The following is a 26,351-nucleotide window of genomic DNA, read 5'->3' on the forward strand; positions in this document are numbered from 1 at the left end:
CAACCTCAGCCTTGCTGCCTTACCCAAAATCAGCCTCTCCACCTGCCTACCCCCCAGGACTGGGGCTGGTGTGACCTTAACTCAGGAATGAGGGCGTTTATTTGCATTTTCCCACATGTTCCCACACCCCAGGGCTTCTCTTTGCTGAAATCCTGGCTGAGCTGTGCACAGGCCATCAGTGTTAGCGATGAGCTCCCAACCTCTGCTCCTTCCCCACAGTCCCTGCTGGGTGGAAAACTAGGCTAAGCCTCACGTAAGCTCCTCTTTTTTCCCTTTCCTTTCCTTTTTTATTTTTTTTTTTTATTCTTGATGAATAGGACCAACAGGGAGTTCAGAGCAGAGGATGGATCTATAACCTACTTTACTTTCATCTGGGATAGGAGGATCCTGAAGTCAGAGCAGAAATGGAGGTTTTTTACCTGCTTTGTTTCCCCCCCAGGGTTATAAATAAGCTGAATTCATTATTACTTAAAGCAGTGGCACTTGGAAATTATCAATGCACGTTGGCCTAAAGCTGGGAATCTCCTAAGCCTGCAGTGTTTCTTGGGAAATTATTTTGCTTTCTGGCTGGAAGGAGTTCTGGAGAGGGCAGGGAGTTGCATGGGAGGTGTTGGAGCCAGCTGAGGTCACTCACAAGACCACAGTTCCTCTTCTGCTTGAGAAATTCAGGGAAAAGCAAGACACAGGCTTGACATTTTTCCCCAACTCTCTTCCTATTTATTCATTTTGCCTTTAATATGAAAAAAATATTCAAAATGCAGATATTTATTTTATTATATCTAGGGGCTTTACTCTTAAAAACTATATGATGATATAGGTGTTTGCTTTTTTTTTTTTAAATGGATTTACAAATCTATTGTAAAAACTGATTTTAGAGTAGTAAACATCTGCAGAGCTGTTGGGTTGTGTTTTCATGGAATGTTCTAATCAGTTTTCATGGTTTGTGTGGCTGGAGAACAGGACAAGAAACCAGGAGGTTGTGTTATTTGCTGTGTAATTAGGAAACTTCTCGTGACGCCTCCCCTTTTGCCTCTAAATCTCCTGGTCTGTGACTGAAATAATGCTCTTGACCTAGCTGAAGAAATAATTCTGCTCCTTAGATGCTCCCTAGGGGTTCTGTATCAATGCAAATCAGTATTTTCCCTAAATGTGTGGAAGTAGCAGTTCCAGGATCCAAGCACAGACCTGGCAAAGGCCAGGGCTGGATTCTGCAGGAAAATTTCTGTAGATGGGATGCAAGGGCAGCGCAGAACAACTTTATCCCAGCGGCTGCTTTGTCTTTATTTGGGTTTTTCTTTCCTGCTTTCCCTCTGGAAAGCACAGCCAGGAGTCAGCATTGGCATGTGGAGGATGGAGGAGGTTTAAATGTGTTTGTGGAAAGCTGACCCACGTTGGTGTCCCTGTCTGCAGAAACATGACTGGCATTTCATCCTTCATCAGACTGAGAGGGGAGCAGAAAGGGAAAATGTCGGAACTCAAAATGTCCCTCAGACATTTTTGGATGTTCCGGGCCCAGGTCAGAAGCATTTGAGACCCTGGCAGGCAGCTGCAAACAGCTGTGATTTTGGGTTTGAACCATGGAATGAGTTACCAACCTTGCAGGGAGAACAAAAAGTCACAAAAGTTTAGATATTAGAGTAGAAGTAGTCACAAAGTAGAGGGAAGAATTTCTGAGTGCTGTACAGGGGATTTTGTTTTTTTACACGGGGGTCAGAGGGTTTAAGATGGATTTGGGATTTGGGCCTGCCCTGTCCTCCCTCTTTCTCCTTTCTTACCTCCATGTTCTTGGTGATGTTGGCACTCCCAGATTGGTTTAGAGTAGAAAGGCACCATTTAATATAGGTAATAGGCATTGGGGAAAAACTGTGAACATGTAACACGTAATGTACCATATAAAAGATAGAAAAGCACCATTTAATATAGGTAATAGGCATTGGGAAAAACTGTAACCATGTCACACGTAATGTACCATATAAAAGATAGAAAATCACCATTTAATATAGGTAATAGGCATTGGGGAAAAGCTGTAACCATGTCACACGTAATGTCCCATATAAAAGAGAGCAGCAGCCCTGGGTGGGAGAGAAGAAGCAGTCGGGGTCAGAGAGGATGTCAGGGTGTGTGTGTGCCTCTGCCTGAGCTGTGAGCAAACCACAGCAGCCCAAGGAGAAAATCTTTTAGATAACTCACAATAAACTGCCTTGAGACCAACAACAGAGACTGCTGAGCCTTTCCTTGGAAGCTCGGGCTGGAGGAGAGACATTTCCACCACACGGAGCCACCCCGACACTCTGAAATGCTGCTGAGCCCCAAAATGTGAATTTCCACAGGGAGACGGAACCAGCAGGCACCTCTGAGGGTCAGGAGTGGGTTTTTAGCAAGTAAAGGGAAATTTTCCTTTGAAACTTCCTGCTGAGTGAGCTTGAGTCACGTTATCCCAAAAATCTGGGGCTGCCCCTGGATCCCTGTCAGTGCCCAAGGCCAGGCTGGATTTTGGGGCTGGCAGCAGCCTGGGACAGTGGGAGGTGTCCCTGCCATGGGACTGGATGGGCTTTAATGAATTCTGTGGCTCAGTGATTGTATTTTACATTACTTTGGGTCTGAATTTGCATTCCTGCCACTGCCCAGAGTGGGAAGGGGCAGAAGGGCACATGGGGAATACATGAGGCACCTGCAATGCCCAGACATCCCCTGAAAGAGGGGTGCAACACCCCCTGTGCCCATAGAAACTGCTCTTTGCTCACTGCAAAGTCATCTGTGCTGCAAGAAAGTGCAAACAGAGCTTTTTTTTTTTTTTTTTCCATCTAGGAAAAGATAAAAAACTTCTGAGAGTGAAATAACCCTATTCGAGCCAACCCAAGGGGAAATGTCTACCCAGATTTTCTAGATTAAAGTAATAAAATTTTCAGAGTCCTCAGCATTTTGTCTCAAGCAGAGGAGCTGCTTCAAAATAAATGTTTGAAATATTTGCTGTCGAAAGAAGGCAAACTTTTTATGAAGTGGAACATGAAGACAAGGAGGATTTTTTTTTTTCATAATGTCACAGAGAAGAGTGGTTTGATTTTGGAAAATAAAAATGGGTGGCTTGCAGGAATCTCTCAGAGCTCCTGCTTCCATGTAAGATCAGTGGTGTGAAGGAAAGCAGAATTGCCCTGGGGCTGCCTTGCAGCCGGTTTGGAAGCAAGGATCAAACCCCAGTGAGGTGGAATTTCAGCCATGTGGGTTCAGAAATCAGCCTGGCTTTAACAGATGGGGTCAGAAAGACTTGGGGAAAATCCAAAGAGTCTCAACACAGAACTCACACAGAGATGTCCAAGATGAGAGATCAGAGATGGGGCTGGTAAAGTTGATGCCTTGTCAATGGCCACAGTAATGAAGTCCAAGGGAAAATATTTTCCAACAGGGAGAGGGGTGGGGGGAATGCCAAGATATTTACCTCTAAAACTTCTTTTTCCTTTATTTTCTCCTCGGCAAAGTAGAAATCCCAGTGAAATTTCTGCTCTAAAGGTCAAATTAGAAAGCTTTCATCCCCAGACTTGTAAACTATTTCTCAAATCAGTGACTCTCAAAATTATTCATTAGAACACCAGCTCTTAAACTAAAATTCTATTAAGCTCTGTATCAAAGGGGTTTTATTCCAACCCACACAGCTCTCTGGGTAGTCCTGACACACCAGCAAGGACACAGCCTGAAGAACTCCATCTCTGTGTGTTGGTGAAAGGGATGGCAGAAAACCAGCTCTGAAAATCAGGTGCACTTTTATAGAGACAGTGTTTGGGGATGGTGGGGCCATAAATATCAGCAGGCAAATCTTGTTTGTTGTGGGTGCCAGTTAGGAGCTTCCTTCCTCCTTTCCCTTTCCCTTTCCCTTTCCCTTTCCCTTTCCCTTTCCCTTTCCCTTTCCCTTCCCTCTTCTCCCTTCTCCCTTCCTTTTTTTCGTCCCCCTTCCACTTTCCCTCATGGATTGACATGTACTGGAATCCCCTCTCCAAGACTGGTTTTGTATTTTTAATTCTTTTTCATATATTTTTAAATACCCACATCTTGTAGCCAACAGCCAGTGGAGTGGGATTATCTTGCCAATGCCTCCCCTGTCCACTTGGCTGTGAGTTTTGTCCATGACACCAGCCTAATCAGATTCCCCTGGGATGAGTGGTGTGCTCTTTAATAAAGGCAATAATCTCATACTCTTCTATGCAAGGACTGCATATGACCTTAAACATCACCCTAAATTTTAGATTGCTGGGATTATTTTAAAATTATAGAAGGGGTTTGAGAAGGCAAAGCCCATTATGATCTGTAAATCTCTTTAAATCGTGCTTAAAAATTGGCTTTGGGTGTTTTGGCTGTGGCTGGGTACCCAAGGGGATTGGGCATTTCACATATAAGAAAGGTAATTACTCCTTACCTATATCATTATTTCCTGTTGTGTGGGTGCTTTAAAGTTCATTTAATATTAGTAAAGGTGGTATTTTGTTCACTTCAGAATACTCAAAATTGCCGGCGAATGTGTGTTAGCTTTCTAATTTATCAGTTCCTAAATTATCATTTATTTTTAACCATTCTGTTTTCCTGTGCTCAAGTACAACCAAGTCTTAGGGTTAACTACCAATCCAACCCCCTCATAAAACACAGACTTGCTAAAAGAACTCCTGAAGTGCTGATCCAAGGATTTGTTGCTCATCTAAGTGAAATAAGAGTGCCCAAAATTTATCTTCAGTACAGTGGGAATGGCACTAAGGCAGTGCTAATTCCCAGAAATTCCCAGATTTTTCTGTAAAACTCTGCCTTAATGTTCAGTGCCACAACATGGGCAGGTACTGGGAAGTGATGCCACAGATCCCAGATCCCCCAAAATTTGCTCTAAAGCCCAGCAGCAGCTGTCAGCCCACCAGCTCCTCACCTTGGACAGGGGTTTATTGTGTGGAATGACCTGTTTTGGGGTTTAATAAAAGCTTCAGCAATCTGAAATAACCCACAGCCCCTCCAGACTGGGTCGTTTGTCTCAATAAATGGCATTTGGAAACTTTAATCAAACCCATATGGCTTTGCACAGATGTGTGGGTATCACCCACCCTGCTCCCTCCCTGTGCTGCTGCTGGGCACAAACTCTGGGTTCCCCCTGCCCAGGCCCCTTGGATGTCTCATTTTGTAGGAATATTGATCCCAAGGGATGCTGCTCCTGTGCTCTGGGGGCTCCTTGCCGATAACACCAACTCAGCTGAGTGATATCAACGATGTGTTATCAAATTTGCTTTGCAAAACTCTCTAGACAAAGACTTTTTAGTAAAACCCACTGACATTTTTTGTTTTTCTGAGCCTATTAGCCGTGCTTTTCTTTGGCAATTAAAACCCACTGATGTATAAAGCAGTGATTGATGTGTGTACATTTTTGTTGGAATATAGGAGAAGCAGAAATCGTTTCATACCAGTTAAACAGGAATAATAGGTGAAAATAGCACTGACACTGCTTTTCTAATCATTAGGAAAAGAATCCCTGAACTGTAATGACAAAGGGCTCACTAATGGTGAGATTTTGACAGTGTGTCATTCAAGGCACTGCACAGCAGAGCTGCCTCCCACACGACACAGACACAGAAATTTGCTTTCCAAAGGACATGCAGACACCTGCCACCACCAATCTGCATCACTGACTCTTCATCTCATTTTCTAAAATATTTTTTGGGTGGTTTTTAATAGCTCTTGCACAGAGGGGTCTCTCCTAATTGCAGCACTGGTGTAATTACAAAGCATTTTGTGTTCTAAAAATAGGCACGTGTGGAAAAAAAATCAAAGCAAAACATGGGAAGGCTCCTCGGGCAAAGAAAGCCAGCAAAACAGAGCTCAGCTTTCACAAAAAATAGGGATCTCTGTCACATCCCCAGTGCCCTTAGACTGGCAGGCTCCTGAGGGAAGTCTTGCTGTTCCAGTCGGGTTCCCGGGGCATGCTGAGTTCAGGAATTCTGTTATTTCCATATTTTCTGTTATTCCCATTATTTATTTCTGTTATTCCCATTATTTATTACTGTAATTCTCATAATTTCTGTTATTCTCATAATTTCTGTTATTCTCATCATTTCTGTTATTCCCATTATTTCTATTATTCCCTTCATTTCTGTTATTCCCATTATTTATTTCTGTTATTCCAATTATTTCCGTTATTTCCATCATTTCTGTTATTCCCATCATTTCTGTTATTCCCATTATTTCTGTTATTTCTATAATTTCTGTTATTCCCATTATTTATTTCTGTTATTCCCATCATTTCTGTTATTCCCATTATTTGTTATTCCCATTATTCCTGTTATTTCCATTATTTATTTATTTCTGTTATTCCCATTCTTTATTTCTGTTATTCCCATTCTTTATTTCTGTTATTCCCATCATTCCTGCTGTTGCTGCAGCCGTTGATGGGAGCAGAGGGGCTCTGCTGGGGTAGAATCCCACCACAGGGACCATCAGTGGAGCTGGAAATGATGAGGGATGTAAATACAGAAATCTGAGGCCCAATTTCACACTGTCCCCAGCAGCAGCAGCTGATGGGACTTTGTTTGTTTGCCCATCCTTTGGTGCCACCCAGGGAATATTTTTAAATATCTTTAAACCTTTGCCTAGGAGTCACTTTAGAAAAAGAATTGCCACATTTCATAAAGTCCAAACCCAAGCAGGTCCTAAGAAGGGAGAAAAGGCTGCAGTTCCTTTTGTTTTGCTTAGAATTGAATCTTCTTTGCTATAAAGATTGATTTTTATAGGCAAAATTTGGGGAAAACTTTCATTACTCTGGACAACTTGGGTAATTGTTGGTATGCAAAGCCATATGGGTTTGATTAAAGTTTCCAAATGCCATTTACTGAGACAAACGACCCAGTCTGGAGGGGCTGTGGATCATTTCAGATTTCTTAATCTTTTATTAAACCACAAAACAGGTCATTCCACACAATAAACCCCTGCCCAAAGTGAGGAGCTGGTGGGCTGACAGCTGCTGCTGGGCTTTGGAGCAATTTTTGGGGATCTGGGATCTGTGGCATCACTTCCCAGTACCAGCCCATGTTGTGGCACTGAACATTAAGGCAGAGTTTTACAGAAAAAATCTCATTATGCCAGCAAAGCCATTCAAGTCCCCATTAAGGGCTGGGTGTTGGTGTGTGCATTGCACTCCAGTGCATTTCAGAAGCAGATGTCAAGGCTCTGTGCAAATATTAGCTAATTAAACCTCTTCTGAGAGACACAGCTGAAGGACTTGTCCTCAGAGATGTGCAAACTTTGTCACCGAGAGCTGAAGTGACTTTCCCAAAGTCATGCAGCTGCTTTTAAATACATCCAGCTGAAATTAAATAATGCATGCAACTTTCTGTGAGTCTGTGCAGCTTGATTTAGAATTGATACTGTCCAAAAAGTGTTTACAAGGCACCTTAACTCATTAAATGAGGTGCAAGTAGCTGTTACTCACAATAACCTGTCTGCATTCCTATTACACCCCCCTGTTGTGTTCTCTTCTTGAAATCATTACTAATTGCTAATTACTAATCTTTCTTTAATGCTGGGGCTACTTCATCTCACACAATATTTTTCTGTGCTCGGTAGAGTCCTTGGTTGGTATTGTGAGAATTGCTGGCAGCACACTGATCTCCGGAATTGCAAGTGTTAATATTTTCTTCCTCAGTTTTTCCTTTTAATCTGGTGGGTTTGTTTGTTGGGTTTGGGTTTTTTTATGGGCAAATAAGAACAAAAATCCTCCTCTGCTGCCCAGGGTTTTTAGGTTTGAGGACAAAGGGAGGTGGAATTCGGTGGTGTTGTCACCATGAGGCTGAACCCTCCACTCTGCAATTCCAAGATTGCAAGGTGGATCCTAAATGAAGCTCCCTCACTAATAAAATTTCATTATATCGTTGTTCATTCCAATTTAGGTGTTGCAAAAATAAATCTGTGGCCTTCAGAAAGCGCAATCAGCCTGATGGCTTTGATGAGGCCTTTCTTATAATTATCTCAGTCTTGTTATTTTACTCAGAACCAGATTTGAAGTGCTTGCATGAGGCTTTGCAGAGCCTGATGGTTTGCAGTGCAAGCAACAGTGACAAATGCTCTGCTTTATTCACTGATTTTGACCATCCTTGCAGCATTTCCTAGATGTTCATCCAAGCAGAGTCTGCTTTTCCTGGTAGCAATCCTTTCCTTGTCAATATTGATGTAAAAAATAGCTCATTTATTCCTGCAGGCATTATTTGGGCTTTAGGCTGTTACTCCTCCTGCAGCTGTCCTCAGAGAGGATGGGATCCAGCCTTGTGTCCATGTGCAGTCAAAATATATAAAAATCTGTGCACTGGCAGGTGGCCAGAGGAATGTTACAGTGATTCTTGTACAATTTAAAAAAAAAAAAAAAAAAAAAAACCTAAAAAAAAACCTTGTAAATTTTATAGAATTTAGGAATGAAAAATTGTATCTCTCTAATTGATATTTTTTCCTGTTTTCATTTTGTCCTAAATCAGAAGAGAGAAAAGCCCATAGAGGTTTCTTTCCTAAAGAGGAAAATGAAGCAGTGACAACTTTGGATTTTATTTATTTAAATTTTTTTTAAGTATGTGTGCAGAAAACATTTTTAAGAGAGGATAAAAATCAAGGCTCAGTTTTCCATCCTCGTAACCTCATAATGATGTTCCTACCAGTTCCTGCTGATAAATATTTATCACCTCTGTGTTTTCTCTGGTGCCCAACTGCACTGACAACAGGTTTGTGATTGCCAAACCAAGGCTCAGCTACACTGGGAACAAGGGAAAAACATGAAAATTGAAATGCAGGGAATTGTTAAAGATCAGAGGCTGCCAAAGTGATTCCATGTCTTGGTGCTCCCACGAAGCAGCTGCTGGTGACAGTCCTGGTGCAACTGCTCAGCTCAGAGTCACCTCCTCACTTCACTGAAAATCTCCTGAATTCCGTGTGCAAGGAGAGCAGGGGGAGTTGTATTTTTGCAGTGCACAGGCCCTGAGGAGAGGAAAAAAAAGAGAGGTGGAAGGAGGAATTGAATTGAATTTAATTTAATTAAAGCACTCTGTGGCTAAACATGCAGCTGGTGCAAGAGGCTTCCATGTGGGGAAGGAAGGGTCTCCACACATGGGATGGGAGGGCAGCAGCAGTGAGGGAAAACAGCCTGGAATTGTTTATTTAAGGCAGTAATTCTTCCTGAATTCATACAACAAGCGTTACAGGTGCTGGGGTTTTCTCCAGCTGTGTCAGCCTCTGTGGGTGAGGCAGCACCTTCTCCCCCTTTCCAGCCTGGGGAAAGCATTTCCCAATCCTTTTGTTGATGCTCCTCAGCCTCCTGCTGCCTCACAGATTCCACCGGCCCACCCTCCAAGCTGATATTTGCTTTATTTCATCATTCTCCTTTAGTGATCAGCCTTTAACTGAGTTCTTTCTCTCCTGGCAGACCTTGAGAACTTCAAGACCAGGACGAGGAGCACGGTGTCCGTCCGCCAGGGCCAGGGCATGGTGCTGCTCTGTGGGCCCCCGCCCCACTCCGGAGGTAAAGAGCTTTCCTCCTCTTGATTTCAGTGCCTGTGGGATATCAGAATCTGTGGCATTGATGATTCTGAGATTGTAAAAGTCTCTGTCTGTCAGCCCCGCTGCCAAAGCAGAAGCCATAATTGGTCTGTGCTGGTTCCAAGGTTGTTTATTCTGTTGATCTCTCACATGTTCTGCTGCCCTGCCCAGCTCTGTCCTGCAGGGCAGCGTGTGGGGCTCTGCCCTCAGTGGGATGTGACAAACATTAAATACCAGAAACTCCCTGGGCTGCATTTACAAGAACGTGCCAATATCTGTCACCTACGTTGGACAGTGTGTCCCCAGCCTGAACCAACAGAAAAATGCCAACACCACAGTGAGACATGGAGGGCATGAAGAAGGAGAAAAAGGACAAGGCACACCCAATTTCCTCCATCTTGTCCTCTTTGGGCCCCTCATCTAGAATCCTAAAATTTTACTTTTGCACGCGTGCCACACTTAATTATTACTCATATCAAACACTCAGAGCTGGTAATTCATCCTGTAAGATTGAAAACTCTTTTCCATGGCCAGAGATCACAGCTAGTGTCTCTGGGGGCTCTGTCCAGGGGGTTCCTGACCCCTGCCAGGGTCCCAGGGCAGCCAGAGGGAAGCTTTGGATTCCCACAGTGGGGTTTCCCTTCTCAGGGAAGAGAATTCTCAGGATTCTCAGGAAGTTTGAAGTAGTCACCTGCAAGGACAGGGCTGTGGCAGGGCCACCCTGGTTGAGAGAGTCCTGGTGACTGGGGAAGCTCCAGTGGAGGACAAATGCAGAGAAAGAGATTTTATTAATATGAGCATAAACTTCAGAGATGAACTGATGGAAACTAAAGCAATGTGTTCATATCCTGAAGGTGTGGCCAAGACCTTGTGCAGCCTTTCTGGTTTGTGGCCTGGGTGTGTCTCCTGATAAAAAGTTGAAGCTTTTTGACAGAGCCACTTTTGTGCATCACCTTTTCATTATCTTCTCTTTTTCAAACACTGTTGGCACTATTTTTTTGTATCCTGGGTACTCAGGATGTGTGCAGATGTCACAGGGCTTGCTGTTTGCTTCAAAGAGGGCGGTATAAATGTTTAGAAAACAGTCAACAATTCTTTCAGTTTAGCACAACCTCATTTTAACTGTGCCAGTTTGTGGCTTCCTGAGCGTGTGTGTTGCCCTGCTCTGTTTAAAATCTGTTGGAGAGGGAGTGGTTCTGTGAGAATCCCTGCTGGGACTCTCGGTGTGCCTGACAAGCCCCATGTGTGTGTCCCTCCCCACCAGGACCCACACCAGCCACTGCAGCTGGCTCTTCATCCGGAGCTGCTCGCTCCGTCAAAACAACCCAACGTCTTCCACAGATCTGCGGCCCTTTTAAAGAAATTTGCAATCCTGCTTTGAGGTCTGTCTGGCCTCATCAGCTGGATGGGAATTGCCCCGTGGACCATGTGCTGTCGGGCTGAGCTTATTGCTGGGCTCGTGGCAGAGCAGCTGGCAGAGCTGCCCAGGGGCTTTGTGCCACTGGGACCCTTCCCAGCCAGCAGCACCGACCCCACAGCACTGCCCACTCCTGGGGATGATGCCTCAGCTTCATAAAAGCTTTTAAAAAGCTTTTTTTTTGAGCTTTTATGTTTTTCACATTCTGTGCTCCTTTAGTGTGTGGGTCTGAGCTTCATATCAGGGCATGGTGAGCTCTCTGCACAGAGCAGGGAGACAAAACAATTCCTTCTCCAGCTGGGCACCAAATGACCCAAATCTCAGCCCCAAGAGCACAAACAATTTGGGGGAAGCTGCTGCTCATTGGGAAGTGCCACATTCAGCGGGCAGCCCCGTCCCAGGGCCCCGGCGGTGTTGGCAAAGCTGAGCTGGGGGATCAGCTCCCTGCAGCCCCCCAGGGTAACACTGCCCGTGTTTAACTGTGGTGCAACAGGAAAAGCCTCCTCGGCTTCCAAGTGAAAAATAATCTAGCTCATTGGAAGCGCGAGTGGTAATAAGGGGAGAAAATGCAATTACTTATTTGAGAATCTGATTAGGGCAGCGAACCCAACTTCATCATCCTTGCAAAAAGTGCCTGGTGGCATTAATGACCACTGCTGCGACATAGGACTAATTGTGGGGAAAAAATACACTTTTGCTTTTTTTTTTTTGTTGTTACTTAGTTTCATACATGCATTGAGAATGAAATCTGAAAAAGCAGAACTATTCAATCTGAGAACTGTTGCTTTGCTGATGAGGGTATTCACTGGAATAGTAGAAGCCTGAAAAAAACATCCTGGCCAGGCGCTGAGATTTTTGGGAAAAGAAAAACAGTAAATGGGAAAGGAATTATTTCCTGTCAGCCATTGTGTCACTGGTTGTCTTGGGCTTAAAAATTGTGACATTATTAAAAAGATGCTGATTAGAGTCCAGACCATTAACCTTTTATCTGTTGTTCACTCTAATACTTTGCCACTTGGAAATATCCCTTTTTGAGGAGCTGTCAGCTAAAAGTGAAGTTAGTTGGCCTACATACATTAGTTGTTGAGGCTTTCTTTTTATTTTTTCCTGTTAATGATGCCCAATAAAGAGTTTCCTACTGTTCAAACGTTACAGGAAATTCATCCTGAAAATGAGTCCACATGATGAACAAGTCCTTCCAGCATCAACAAATGGGCTGTGTACAGCTCTCACAGAACAGTTTGGGCATTGCCGTGCATTGTCCCAGTTTTTGGTTGGAAATGAGGTGGAAATTCAGGCACATGGATCTCAGCCCATCCCCCAGACCCCAAATGGAGACGGAAGGCGCGCTCCGTGCGGCGGGGAGCCGCTGTTTGTCAGGTCACTGCCTTGTGCTGGTACATTCTGTTAAGCAGCATAATGATGTGATGGCCTGCTCTGATGAAGTGCATGCTGAGTGCTGGAGATTTGGAAAATAAATGTTCATCTGCGGCTCGGGAAGTGGCTGGGCTGGAAAGCGGAATAAATGCAAATCAAACATTTGCTTCTGTCGCGTTTTCCGCGCTTGCAGCAGCGGATTCCCAACCCCCCGAGGCCAGTTCTGCTGTATTGATGACCCCTTTGTCTGCTAGAAGTTCCAGTTCTTTTCCTCTCCTTTTTTATTTTGCCATCTCCATTTGTTCCTAATGGACTGGTAGAAACCTGCCTTCGTTGTTAGGATTTTTCTGTGATAATTACCCTGTGTGTGAAGGGTGTTCCCTCATTATTTCTGCAGCTTGTTCAATCAAAAGCCCAGCAATTGTCTTGTGTCAACCACTCTGCCCTGAAACTCCACAGGAGAAATCACTGAAGAGTAAATATTGCTCTGGGAATGTGGCACTGGGGCCTGGGTAACAGCACGATGAGCTGCTGTTGGTGTTTAAGTGGACAAGAGGAAATAGTCAAAAATCCTAAAAGTGTGGAGCTTACATTTGGCTTTGGTTTTGGTGCAGAACACTGGGGGCCTCATTGTGGCCACATTATGAACTGGGCAGTGCCCAGTGATGGAGTTAGAAACTGGTTTGGACATTGTGGTGGCATCAAAGAGTTCCTGTGACTTCTTTGTTGAGTCTCATTTAGGTGCCCCAGCCTGTCTTAGGATGAGTTCTGGAATTTGGACAGAAGACAAAGCTCTCCTGCTTTGTATTTTCAGAGCCCTGTGAGATCAACCATTGGCTCACAGAATGGTTTGGGTGGGCACAGACCACCCAGTGCCACCCCTGCCATGGCAGGGACAGCTCCCACTGTCCCAGGATGCTCCAAGCCCTGTCCAGCCTGGCTTTGGCACTGCCAGGATCCAGGGACAGCCACAGCCACCCCTGTGCCAGGGCTGCCCACCCTGCCAGGAACAATTCCTGCCCAAAATCCCATCCATCCCTGCCCTTGGGCAGTGCTCAGGGTGAGCTGTCAGGAGAGCAGAGGGGAAGAATCCCCTACCTTCACCATCTGGAGCATTTCAAGCCTAAACAGGGAAAATATCACCAAAACAATCTTTGTTTTTTTCATTCTGTTGCATTTTTAAGCCATTTAGAAGCCATAAACAGTTTCAAAGTGTACAATAATGTTCAAGCTAAGCTCTTCATGGAAATGTTTTCCTTCTGAGGAGCTCTGCAGGGGGAAACACCTTTCCTTGTTTGCTTTTCTTGGTGTTGTTAATCAAATTTGGCAAGATACATTTCTTGTTGAGATAAACCTAATTGAAACAAACAAAAAGCTCCAAAATCCAAAGCAAACACTCACTTGTGTTTCTCAGGGCTTTGAATCTAAGCTGTGTTCCAAAGGGGATATGCCTGGGAAGTATTTGGAGGTCACTGTCCCTTTAACTTTATCTCCAAATTTTAAGATAAAATATTCTTTGGTGCCAAATAGTTCTTTTCATTTAATTTCGTGGGAGCTGAGACATTCAGCTGCCACTTTTATTAGCTTTATTTGATAGTCGGGGCAGGGTTAGTTAATATTTTAACAACTACAGTTTTCAAATTCCTTCTAACATCCCTGGCATTTTATTGTGAGTCCAGAGGCTAAAATAATACAGACTTAGAAAGGATTTTCTACTTGACAGGCTGGTAGCACACCCTTCCTCATGCAGAACAAACAGATCTGGAAATCCTTCCCCTCCCTTCTCTGGGAAGATAAATGAACTTGTCTTTAGGATTTCTCTCCCCCCTCTTCCTGTGAGTTTCTCGTGGTTCATCTTTAGAGGGATCTATAACCATGTTCTCATGACATTTGCCTTGCAGCCCTCGTGGGAAAAGCCTGTGGAGATGGAGCTCTCCAAGTGCTGTGAGAAATGCTGAGTGTTCACAGAGGGCTGCTGAAAATGATCTCTCCATCACTTGATTATTTGAATTCCGTGCTGTCGCTGCAGTCCCTGGTGGTGTGTCCTGTTCTGAGAGCGCTCTGTGCTCCTCTCACCACAGCTGGAGCACATCTGTTCTCACTCCCAATCTAGCTCAGGAATCTGGGCAAGAAATCAGCCAGCTGATGGCTTTTTTAGACAGCAAAGTGCTCAGCTGGGCAGGTGGAGCCCACTGGTGTTCTGTAGGATGTGTCTGCTCCTGTAGACACATCCTCAAAAGTTCCTGCTGACCCTGGAAATGAATCTCCCAACAATTCCTCACTCTGAACCTCGATTCCTCAGTCACTTTGTCCCTCTGCTCCTTTCTGGCCTTCCTGGGCATCTGGGAGCTGTGTCCCCTTGAGTGAACAAAGGCAGGATTTCAAGGAAAATCCGTTTTCTGTCTCTGCAGTGCCCACGTTCTCAATGCGCTTGGAAAATTCCATTTTCCTGAAGAGGAGGAGATTCATTAAAGCTCAGTTGTTCCCATAATTCTTTCCCATCTGATGCCATCACTCCTGATGGAAACACAGCCATGGATGGGAACACATCCGTGTCCGTGAGCTGAGCTGTTGACAGAGAATTATTCCCAAATCTTTTCACAGATTGGGTGCATTCAGGTTTTCTCATTCTCTCCTGCCTTTCTTTCCCTGCCAGTATCCAGGAAAAGTTTTAGTTCTGTTGCACAGCTTAATCAAGTAGAACTAACTAAATTTTAGCATTTGACAGAGGAGATGGCAATTCTGATCCCATCTCAATCTCAGCCTTTCATGCTGCATGGGCAGGAGTGAAGTGTGGACCCCAAACATGTTTGCAGAAAGCATTTTACAAATCCCAGTGCTGCTAAAACCACTCCTGGGCACAAAATCATTAGTGGCTGCTCACTTTTTCTCTCCTTTTATTATTATTTTTTTGAAGAGATGATGGACACTTCATGGGCTGGGAGCAGTGAGGATTTTTGGGCTGTCGGTGTGGCTGATGGCCTCTGGTGGGATGAATGGTTTGGGGGGTTTGTCTTGTAAATAATCCATCCCACAAATCATGTCTCATGCTTGTACAGCCCCCACCAGGCAGTGCAGCGAGGAAGGGGAGCAAACCTGGGAAAAAATCAGGAGGAAAGAGGCAATTATCAGGCATTTTTATACCATGATCAGCAAATGGAGCATAGCAGGAATCCCAGAGCTTTTAATGTCCTCACTCCACTACAGTAACTTTAACACTCAGCCTTTATTTTTCTGTTTCTTTCAGTGGGGGATGCTTAGAGCTTTTGAGAAATGTGAATTTTATAGAACCTCTATTCCCAGTTCCCCCTTGCCAGGCAGGTTGTCAAAGGGCTGAGCTACCCCTGTTATTCCTTATTAAAGAATTGATAGTTTCTCCTCTTTCTCTCCTGTCTTAATGTCTTTGGAAGCCTTTGCTGCTTGGTCAGATTTGGTTCCAATTAATGAGGAGCTAATTTAGAGAGGAGCCTCGCACACATGGGTGGGCACCATGGCTGTAAAAGTTCCATTTCCCCAGGAAACCAAGCAAAAAATCTGCTAAGCTGGTTGGAAGTTGGTTCAGCTATTTGTCAGGAGGCTGCAGGGTTACTGAGCAGCCTGTCATGGATCACTCCCAAGGCTGGAGGAAAAATCTGAGCAGGTAAACTCTCCCTTGGGGCTGGGAAAAGCAAAGAAAAAGGAGGCAGGGAAATATTTTCCCATTAGGGACAGTCACTGATGGATTTTGATGTACTGGACTGTGATTTTGGGTTGGTGTTGGCAGACCTGGAGCATCAGGAGGGGTTGCAAACCTGCCTGGGTTGTGGAGCAGGTGTTAAAATTTGTTTTCCATGGATAATTCTGCTTGGAGGATGCAGGGAAGGACAGAGGGCAGGCTCAGTTTCCAAACAAACAGGGAAATGCCCCAGCAGGGTTTTCTGGGGCAAAAAACAACCAGTTTCCATGAGCTGGGGCTCCACAGCTCACAGCTGACTTTCCTGGAATGGGAAGAGGTGAAATTCCAGCAGGATTTTCAGGAATTCCCAGGAGATGGATGCAGGATGAGTGCTGGAGATGTGTGGGAGATGGAGGAGACCATGAGGAGAGCAAAGGATGCAGAAAAATACCTGAATTTGTCACCAGTTTTTCCTCTTAATAGTTACTTCCACTCCCATGTCCCCAAAAGCAGGAAAATTCCCCTGTCAGAAGTGTCAGCATCCTAAAAGTGTTTTCCAGAGCATGAACAGCTGAGCTCAAAAACCCTCTGAGTGATTGATCTCAGGCCAAGATCCAGAAAACAACTTCCCAAAGCTTCCAACAAACTGCTGCAGTTTGTCTCCTGCTCCTCAAAGCTGCATCTGAGCAGCCTGGAAGCATTTCTGCCAAAAAATTCCCTCAAAATTCAGCCCAAGTTTCCCTCCAGGTGTCTCCTTCCATCACAGGGAGTAGGTGAATCACACACTGGGTTTCTGTAATTCGTCTGTGTCTGGCTCCATGTGATGGAGATTATTACAGTTCAGCAAAAATGGGGTTCATTAAACTTAAAATCAGGCATATGAAACTCTCATTTAAATAAAAAGTGATTGAGAATGGTAACTTCCATTTAAAGTGCATCTCCCATCATTTATTTTTTATGCTCTGCCACAGTCACCGTTTAAATTATTAAAAGCAAGAAGTAAAAAGCTTCTCAGGAGATAGAAATGGATTAGATTAAAATTAATCTGACATAATCCTTTCTGTGAAACTGCTGATTCAGTTTGTGCACAAGTTTATCAACATATTTGAGGATGAAGGATAAGGATAAATTCTCCTCTCATTTGGGAGTGCTTTGGCTTGATATTTCTGACAGCACAGGGAACACACAGAGCTCTCTTAATTGAGAGATTTATGAAATTACAGATATTTCTTACAGCACAAATGCCAAGCTCATCACAGATTTACCCTCATTTAAGCACCTGAGGGGGTGAGTGTGATCTGCCTCATTGCAGCTGGGATGAATTTTGAGGTGCAAAAACCAGGGGCTCGGACAAGAACAGATTTTCAGCTGGCACGTGTCACTTGTCACCTGCAGCATCAGCACCCCCAGCATTCCTGTTTTTGTGCCCCAGGTGGGTGGCAAGGACACAGGAGGAGCTCTGGGGTCTGTAGCTGGAAGGGAAGAGGCTCAGCCCTGCACTAAAGGCTTTGGAAACAGTGGAATAATAAGGAACACGATGTTAATGGATTTTTTATTTATCAGTGACAGCTCGTGACATCTTTAAAAAGAAATCATCTACGAGGCAGTGGTGTGGTTTATTCCCTCTTTGGCTGCAGTCAGCACTAAATGAAGATTGAAATGGGATTGAGAGAGGGTAGGGTCGGCAGGGTTTGGCTAAAGATGAGTGAAACCTGTCGTCTGACAGAACCCAGTCAATAGCATTTATGGGGAGCTGGAACATCTTGTGATGTCTTTATGAACTAAATTAGAGAGCAGAGTCCTGCTCCCAGGCTCTGCTAACCCTTTCCCTCCACATCCAGCTCTGCTGGCCTCTGCCAAGCCCTCGGAAGCAGCAGGGTACAGAACGTGTGCAGTGACACAAACGCAGCCCTGATGTGTCAAATTTGGGGTTCCACAGCCCTGGGTGCACATTCTGCTTTGTTCAAGTCAGCAGTCCTGGCTCTGGGAGCTCCCATTCCTATGGGGCTGATGTTTTGTTGTTAAAAAATCAATAGGGGTATTGGTTTGGGCATTTCCTGTTGCCTCATGCTCATGGTCGCACCTAAAAATGTAACCATGGTGTGTTTAAATATAATAAATGTGCAACCATGATGATGTTTTCAGGTGGTAGGTATCAAAGAACTTTGTTATGACACTAAACACTGATTATCTATCAAATAAACCAAGATAATGTTTCCTTACTGTGTGCTACAGGCAAGTGCCCTACAGGCCATACCCCCTCAGGCTGTTTGGGCAGGTATTTCAGCCTTGGATTGGATCATAATTTTAATTCCTTGCAGTAAGAAAATTCCTCTGCAACCAACTTTTTTTTTTTTTTTTTAGAGGTTTGATCTAATCTCTTACAACTACAGATCAAAGGTAGTGAAAGCTGGTATTAAAGGATTAGCTAGGTCACATTGAAATATGTTTTAAAACAAGCCCAGGGACCTTTAACTTTTCTGAAGCAAGTGCACACACTAAAAAGGATTTTTAGGCTAACTCTCTGTGACTTTAAACAGAAAACAAACGGATGGATTAAATCTGTGAGTCATTCCTTCAGGTGATGGGGGGAGCACTTTATGTAACACAAGCCTGGAGAACATCAGCAGTGACTGAATCTCTCACAGCACAAATCCAGAGCAGAGGTTAAACTCAGTGTAGGCATCACTTGTGCACGTGCCCAGCTTCCCGTGTTTTTATTCTCTTTGGATGATTGCTCATAAGAAATTATCAGCTTCAGCCCAGGCTCCTTTTTATCCTTTTCTCTGGCTGATCTCTCCTGTTCCCATGTGGCACAGGGCTGCTTTCTCTCTGGCTGTCAGGTGAAGATGAGTGCTCCTTTGCAAAGATGTTGAGGCCACTCTCTGGATCTTATCAAGCCATTATTCCTTTTTTTAGGACCAGAATTTCCTCACTGAAATGAGAGATCCACTCTCTGGATCTTATCAAGCCATTATTCCTTTTTTTAGGACCAGAATTTCCTCACTGAAATGAACTTAGAAAGAGAATCACCCAGCTGATCACTGCTGGGGTGAGCCTGACTCCAGAAATTTCAGTTTAAACGAGAAGGGCTTGGAAGCATCATCAAATCCAGTCCTGAGTGAGCACCAAACCTGCTCCAGGAGGTATCAGAGTGATAAACTCAGCTTGGCTTGGTGGGTGGCTTTTCCTTCCAGGCAAGACTGGCTGGAAATGTCTGCAGGAGAAATTTGAAAAGCCTGTCAGACCAAAACCATCAAGTTTCTCCCCAAAGCAGCCAGGCTGTCTCGATGGGAGGATGTCAGTGCCCAGCTGATGCTGTTGAAATAGTTTTGGTATTGAAGTGGAGCAAATGCCCCCAGTGCAGGACCTCATCTGACGATGTTTTCTGTTCAGCACAGATAAAGATTTGTGTGGATTTTCCCCTTTTTGGGTTCAGATTGCCCAGTGCAGTCATGGTTGGTGCTCAGAGCCATCCACGGGGGCTGAGCTGCTGGCAGAGATAAGCCAGGCCAGCTGTGTGCACCCAAATATTTAATTGCTTTACACACCCACAGGCTGGAGATGCACCAGATACAGGGGATATTGATTAGGCTTCAGCTAATGAACACCTCTTGCCCTTTGAATTACCCAGAGCTGGGCAGTCAAGGGGCTGGGAGGCAAACACAGCACTGAAAATTGCTGTGAGAATGAATCTAACACGGAAATTGGGTAATTTTGTGCATTTTTCTTGTTTTTATAAACTTCTGACAGCACATTTCTCTGTTGCCTGGCTGCTGAGTAACTGTGACCTCAGATTTGGCATAGCTGAGGGTTCATCCAAACGTGTTTTATTAAATTTAGATTAATCTTGTTCATAATTTATCATTCTTTTTATTAAAACCTGCATTTGAGGCCCAGAGCTGTGGTGTGATGTAGCTGGGCAGCAGAGCTCAGGCTCCAAGGGAGAATTACCAGGTGATACTTTTGTCCAGGCTGATTTCCTTAAATTGTTCTGCAATTATTTAAGACTGGAAGATAAAAAATTGATCCAGTGGTGCAGGCAGGGCAATGGAACTGTCTGTAGGCCCACAGAAACAAAAGGGGCAGTGCATAATTCATGAAGCTTTAACATTAAAATAAAAGTGTGAAAGAGAAAAATGGCAAAAATGGCCAAAGCTCAGGAATTGTAGAGGACTGGTGTGTGTGGAGAGGAGCCTGGCAGGGCTGGGCAGGGCCATGACCATGGAGTGTCGTGCCAGGGGTTTGTCTTTCCTGGATAATTCCCTTTTTTCCTTTCCCAGGCCACTCTGCCAGGCTCTGGTTCATGGGTGTTGACTGCTGAATCAAATCACAGTGAAATTTGCACTTATGAAATTGGAATTATGAATATCCCCTACAAGCAGCTGGCAGATTTTAATAAGCAAATTAAGAATACAGCTCAGGTTCACAGGACACTCCTCAGATAATCACTTCAGCTTTAGTTTGCCCAAATTTGCTGTAACCTTCACTTATGAGCAGTTTGAACAGCAAGGAATGGAAGCAGTCAGAGAAAAAAAAACAGCAGTCTGCAAATTATCCACCAAAAATCACTTTTCTATGAAGTTTATACAACAACACTGGGTATGGCTGGGGGCTGTACCACAAAATGTTATTATAGCATTTGGATATAATTAAAAAAAAAGAGTAGGTGGGAATGTTTGGCACAGGAACACACCCAGAGCCAAGAAGTTTGTCAGTGCTAAATCACCAAAAATCAAAGTACTGGGTGCATTTCCTCCTGACCATCACCTGCACTGCAAAGGTTGAGGGAACAGCTTCTCTCCAGGAAAAACTTCACTGCTGCTGTTGGCTCTGCCTGGGAATGGCAAAGAGCAAAATATACAGAAAAACTCCAGCACTTCCCATCCTGCAAAAAAGAAATTAATTTTGAAAAAAAATTAAAAACAGCCATAAATTTACAAAAGTGCCAACCAAAAACTCGGAGCTGTGTTCACTCCATCTGGATTTGAATTGTTTATAGCAGGGGATGAGCCTCACCTCTCCTTTCAAATTGTCTGAAAATTAATTAATGTTTCAGTTATAGTTGGGGTTGTTTGGGACAGTTTAAAGGGAGGATTTCATAATTTCCTTAATTTGATGTTTTTCTCTTAGAATTTGTAATGAAATGTCATTTTTTGTGCATCATGATTTACAGAAAACCTTCTGGTTTTCACTGAAAATCTGTTCCCACCTGTCCAGCTTGAGAGTGACAGAGTGGGTGATAAGGTAGGAATTATAGCAATCATTGAAGATTGGATTAATCTCTGTAACTTTCAGCAAAGCCTATAAAAATAATAGTATATTGTACCCACACTCTTCTTATTAAAAATGATAAATGACCCCCATTTTTTTGGCTAATACTGATCCCAAAATTTCACCCTTCTCCTCAGCTTTATGGCTGCCATAATCTTGATATTTTAATAGCTTTTCCCGTAATAGCTCCAAAGACCCTTTTAAGTGGCAGCCCTGATTTTATGGAAGTGACTTAAAAAAAAAAAAATCAAGAAGAGTTTCTTCTGCTTAAAGGCAAAACCAAAATATCTGCACATCCCAAGAGGGGCAAGCAGAGAAATGTTATTTTGGCAAACCACAGGCCTAAGTTAATAATTATTCAGAATTTCTGTGCAGTTTTCACTATAGAGGAGATAATGGAAATGAAGAAAAATAAGTCTGAATAAAATGGGTCTGTGCAGGGGATGACCAGGCAGGTGCTCAGGGGCTGCTCTGGGATTGACAATCGTGGAGTTTCTCCTTTCCTTTAAAATCAGCAAATACAGGTCAGAAATTCAGAAATTGAGTCATATTCTGTGTTTGAGAGATCTGCTTTAAAGGGAAAATGAACAGCATGGGAAATTAGGCAAAACTCACATGGAAAGGTGTTGGAACTCAAAATGTCCCGCAGACATTTTTGGAGGTTCCAAGCCCAGGTCAGAAGCATTTGAGACCCTGGCACAGCTGGAAACAGCTGTGATTTTGGGTTTGAACATGGAATGATTTATCAACCTTGCAGGGAGAACAAGAAGCCACAAAAGTTTAGATATTAGAGTAGAAGTAGTCACAAAGTAGAGGGAAGAACTTTTGAGTGCTGTACAGGGGGTTTTGGTTTTGTACATGGGGGTCAGAGGGTTTAAGATGGATTTGGGATTTGGGCCTGCCCTGTCCTCCCTCTTTCTCCTTCCTCACCTCCATGTTCTTGGTGATGTTGGCACTCCCAGATTGGTTTAGAGTAGAAAAGCACCATTTAATATAGGTAATAGGCATTGGGGAAAATCTGTAAATATGTAACACGTAATGTACCATATAAAAGATAGAAAATCACCATTTAATATAGGTAATAGGCATTGGGAAAAACTGCAAACATGTAACACGTAATGTCCCATACAAAAGACAGCAGCAGCCCTGGCGGGGAGAGAAGAAGCAGTCGGGGTCAGAGAGGATGTCAGGGTGTGTGTGTGCCTCTGCCTGAGCTGTGAGCAAACCACAGCAGCCCCAGGAGAAAATCTTTGAGATAACTTGCAATAAACTGCCTTGAGACCAACAACAGAGACTGCTGAGCCTTTCTGTGGAAGCTCGGGCTGGAGGAGAGACTTTTCCACCCACGGAGCCACCCTGAGCCAGGGTGGTCTTCGACAGAAAGGGCCCTGAATTAGACAGGAGACGTTTGTCATGAATCCCTCAAGGAATCAGAGCCTGGTGTGTGATTAGAGAAGCACGGATTGCCTGTTGCTGCTGCTTCCTTGTGCTCCAAGGCTCGTGTTGGTGACTTTGGGAAACGCTTCCATCACCAGGAGCCGCCCCGGGCTGTGTTTGAAGTGTCTGCTGGCTCAGGAGCTACGAATTGCCTGTGGGGTGTGAGCTGCCTGTCACTTCCAGAGCAATTAGAGAGGCAGACCTTATCAAAAGGAATCCTTCAGCTTGGAGGAGCCATAAATATTGCACCAGGATCTTGCAGGAAATCAAAGGCAGATGGAGGGAGCATTTATTTACATGCTGCTACACAGCAGAATCACTTTGAGATGCTCCAGTCTGTGCTGCTCCCTGGGCTCCATATCCCATTAGTCCCGTGAGGTTGGGGAGAGGGAGAGAGAAAAAATTAGCCAGTTTTAAATGTTACAGAGCAATAATGGACTGTAAAAAATTAATATCCAATTCTGTGCATTTTGGGCAGCTGGTTTTCTCTGGCATTGATAGGAAGGCAGAGCTGCATCTTCAAATCTTTACTGGGTTCCAAATTAACAGAGTTTGAAGGTGGCTTTGGGGGAGGTTTGAATGTTTTGCCCTCTAGAAATGGGTCTCCTTTAGTCCCCCCTGCACTGGAGGGATTTTTGGAGGGATCCCAACTCATCCATTGGCTCCTGTCTTTGATCAGATCTCTTCCTCCTGCGCAGCCTCCTGTGCCCTGCTTACCCAGGGCTTCCAACCCTTCAATATTATATTGCAGTATATTTTAAAGGTCTTTAAATTTTCTGTGGCAATAATGGACTGCTCCTAATGTCCAATTCTGTGTCATTTGGGCAGCTGGATCTCCCTGGCACTGATAGGAAGGCAGAGCTGCACCTTCAGATCTTTACTGTGTCCCTGAGTTTTATGCAGCCAAATTAACAGAGTTTGAAGGTGGCTGTGGGGGGTGATTTTCAATGTTTTGCCCTCTAGAAATGGGTCTCATTCAATTCCTTCCACCATTTTGGAGGGATTCCAGCTCATCCTTTTGCTTCTCTTTTTGGTCAGACCTCTTCTTCTTGCCCAGCCTTCTCTTCTTGCCCAGTTCCCAGCCTGGCCCTCAGCTCCAGTGACAGAATTATCCCAGACTTTTCAACTGAGGCAGAGCCTGGGGAAAGCTCCTACCATGATTATAGGGTTGGAAAGTCTTGAAAATGCCAGCACAAGGGCTCTCAATGGCTCTCACCAGCAAAGAGATGAGAACTCCTTAAGCCAAAGGCATCATTAGCCCACAAGCACAGAATCATGGACCACAATGAAAATATTTAACCTGGAAATTAGAAGGGTTTTAGCAATTAAAGTGATGCTGCCTCACAGAGAATAGCAGGAGCCCTTGCTGGGGTGCAATTATACCTATGAGACCTCCTGGGGGAGGCTGGGAGGGACAGGGATTGATCCAGGAATTCCCTCCCCACTGTTTGTCTGTGGCCAGGTCACCATTCCCACAGTCAGAGCAGAACTCAGAGCTCAGGGCTCTGGTGGAAACCTTGGTGTGAAGAGTCACTCCAATTTCAACAGCTCTGTGCATCCCAGGGCAGGGATGTTTATTTGCCTGGTGCTGGCTGGTTCTGCAGGAGGAAGATAATTGTTCACTGAGAATAAATTAAAAAAAAAAAACAAAAAACAAAAAACAAAACAAAAACAAAAAACAACAAACTTAACTACTTGCAGAAAATAATAAGCTGGCTGAGAAGTGGTACCTTGTTTGCTCTGAGTATCCTCTTGACATCAGCATGAGGTTCCTTCTAATGAGATGCACATGTGCAAATATGATGATTAGATATTCCCTCATAAACAGAATTATCATATTTTCCTAGAAGCCTAAGCAGGCATTTTCCTGTTGTTACAAATAAATAAATAAAGGCCAAAAGGCTGCATTCAGCCTCTTCTGGCTGGGAACAGTGGGATGTGAGGGCAGAATGTATTTTCCAAAGTACCTAATGGTAGTTGAGGTCAATAACAGACACAACTCATTAGAGTATTAAAATAAGAAGGTGATTTTTAGTATAATTAGTGTTCCTTTAGAAAACTGCAGCAGTCTTGTATCCACTTCAGGCTCTTTGAGTGTGTTTGGGCATTTGGCTCAGGCAGATATAACAGGGTTAGGCTGCATTAACCTCACTCACAGCCTCTGCAACATCTCTCACTTCTTCTTTATGGCTCAAATAACTTCCAAAGACGCCTTATAAAACACAGAGCCCTGTCTAATTAGTCACAGAGAAGATTACAGCTGCTTAATTTAGTGTTCAGTTTTCTGCTGATTCAGAAATTCCTGAGGAATTAAGAATCCAGTGGGTGATAACACAACTCGGCAGATCCTTCTCACAACTGGCTTTAAGGGGGGAAAAAAATTAATTAGTGGGGATGAAAGCAAAGCCACGGGCAGGCTGGAATGATCACGACAAAAAGGTGAGATTCCTGTGAAATTCATTTTATTCTGGATGAAGCTGAAGGAGTAGCAGGAATATCAGATCCAAGTGTGGGATTAGAAGCATCACAGGTGGAAATTTGCATTTGGAGTGATGCCTTTTTCTCTGATCCTAAATATGAGCCAGACACAGTTAGGGTGATAAAAGGAGCACCTTTATGAAAGGACCCTTAAATGCATGAATTTTCCAGGTGGAAAAGGCTGAGGATGCACCCTGCTCATGATTTATGTACAATTTTTATAGATTCTGCAAATTAGCATATCTGACAAGAACGCCCCAATTAGGAACCTGCCCAGAAAATTAATCCCCCCAGTTCTGGTACCTTCTAAATTCTCCCTCCTCAGATGAGATCCAGGACCTGTTTACAAAAATATGTTTTGAAAAGGCTGTTTTCAGCCTTGGTTTCTAAGGAGAGCCAAGACAGCAGAGGGATCCTGGAATTTGTTTTGTCTTTCTGCCTAGGAAAATGTTGAAGCTAAGCTATGATAAAAAACTAAAAATATAGAGAATACAGAGAATATAGGAAAGAAAAAAAGGTAGAAAACAAAATGGCATTAGAGAATATATGAAGGAAAAAAAGTTAAAAACCAAAAGGGCAATAGAGAATGTAAAGAAGAAAAAAAGGTAAAAACCAAAAGGGCATTAGAGAATATATGAAGGAAAAAAAGGTAAAACCTAAAACAGAGCATATAAAAAAACCAAAGCCAAAACCAAACATATATATCAGAGAATATATAAAAGAAAAAAGGTAAAAAACCAAAAGGGCATCAGGGTATACAGAGAAGATAAAAGGGTAACACCATCAGGGAATATAGAGAGGAAAAAAAGGCAAAAACCAAAATGGCAACAGGGTATGTAGAGAAGATAAAAAGGTAAAAACCAAAATGGCATCAGAGAATATATGAAGGGAAAAAAGGTAAAAACCAAGATGACATCAGGGAATATAGAGAAGAAAAAGGGTAAAAACCAAAATGGCATCAGGGAATATAGAGAAGATAAGAAGGTAAAAACCAAAATGGCATCAGGGAATGTAGACAAGATAAAAAGGGTAAAACCAAAATGGCATCAGGGAATCTAGAGAAGATAAGAAGGTAAAACCAAAATGGCATCAGGGAATACAGAGAAGATGAGAAGGTAAAACCCAGCAGGGCATCAGCAGCCATGGGGCCACCCCAGGGGCTGTGACATCTCCGTT

At 43.8% G+C, this 26,351-nt stretch overlaps 1 protein-coding gene and 1 long non-coding RNA gene across 5 annotated transcripts in view; one reads left to right on the forward strand and one right to left on the reverse strand.

Moving 5' to 3' along the window:
• Positions 1-26,351, reverse strand: part of LOC144247000 (uncharacterized) — a 708,772-nt gene that overhangs the window by 418,697 nt on the left and 263,724 nt on the right. The gene's annotated exons all lie outside the window — the stretch shown is intronic.
• The window catches only part of LOC110469855 (contactin-4), a 276,501-nt gene that overhangs the window by 181,140 nt on the left and 69,010 nt on the right, over positions 1-26,351 (forward strand). For all 4 annotated transcript variants that reach the window (XM_021529011.2, XM_021529010.2, XM_021529016.2 and 1 more), the window contains exon 6: positions 9,425-9,520. In XM_021529011.2, the coding sequence (XP_021384686.2) occupies positions 9,425-9,520 (96 nt within the window). The remainder of the gene's footprint in view (positions 1-9,424; positions 9,521-26,351) is intronic.

This window comes from Lonchura striata, chromosome 12 (genome assembly GCF_046129695.1).
Source record: "Lonchura striata isolate bLonStr1 chromosome 12, bLonStr1.mat, whole genome shotgun sequence".
NCBI lineage: Eukaryota > Metazoa > Chordata > Aves > Passeriformes > Estrildidae > Lonchura > Lonchura striata.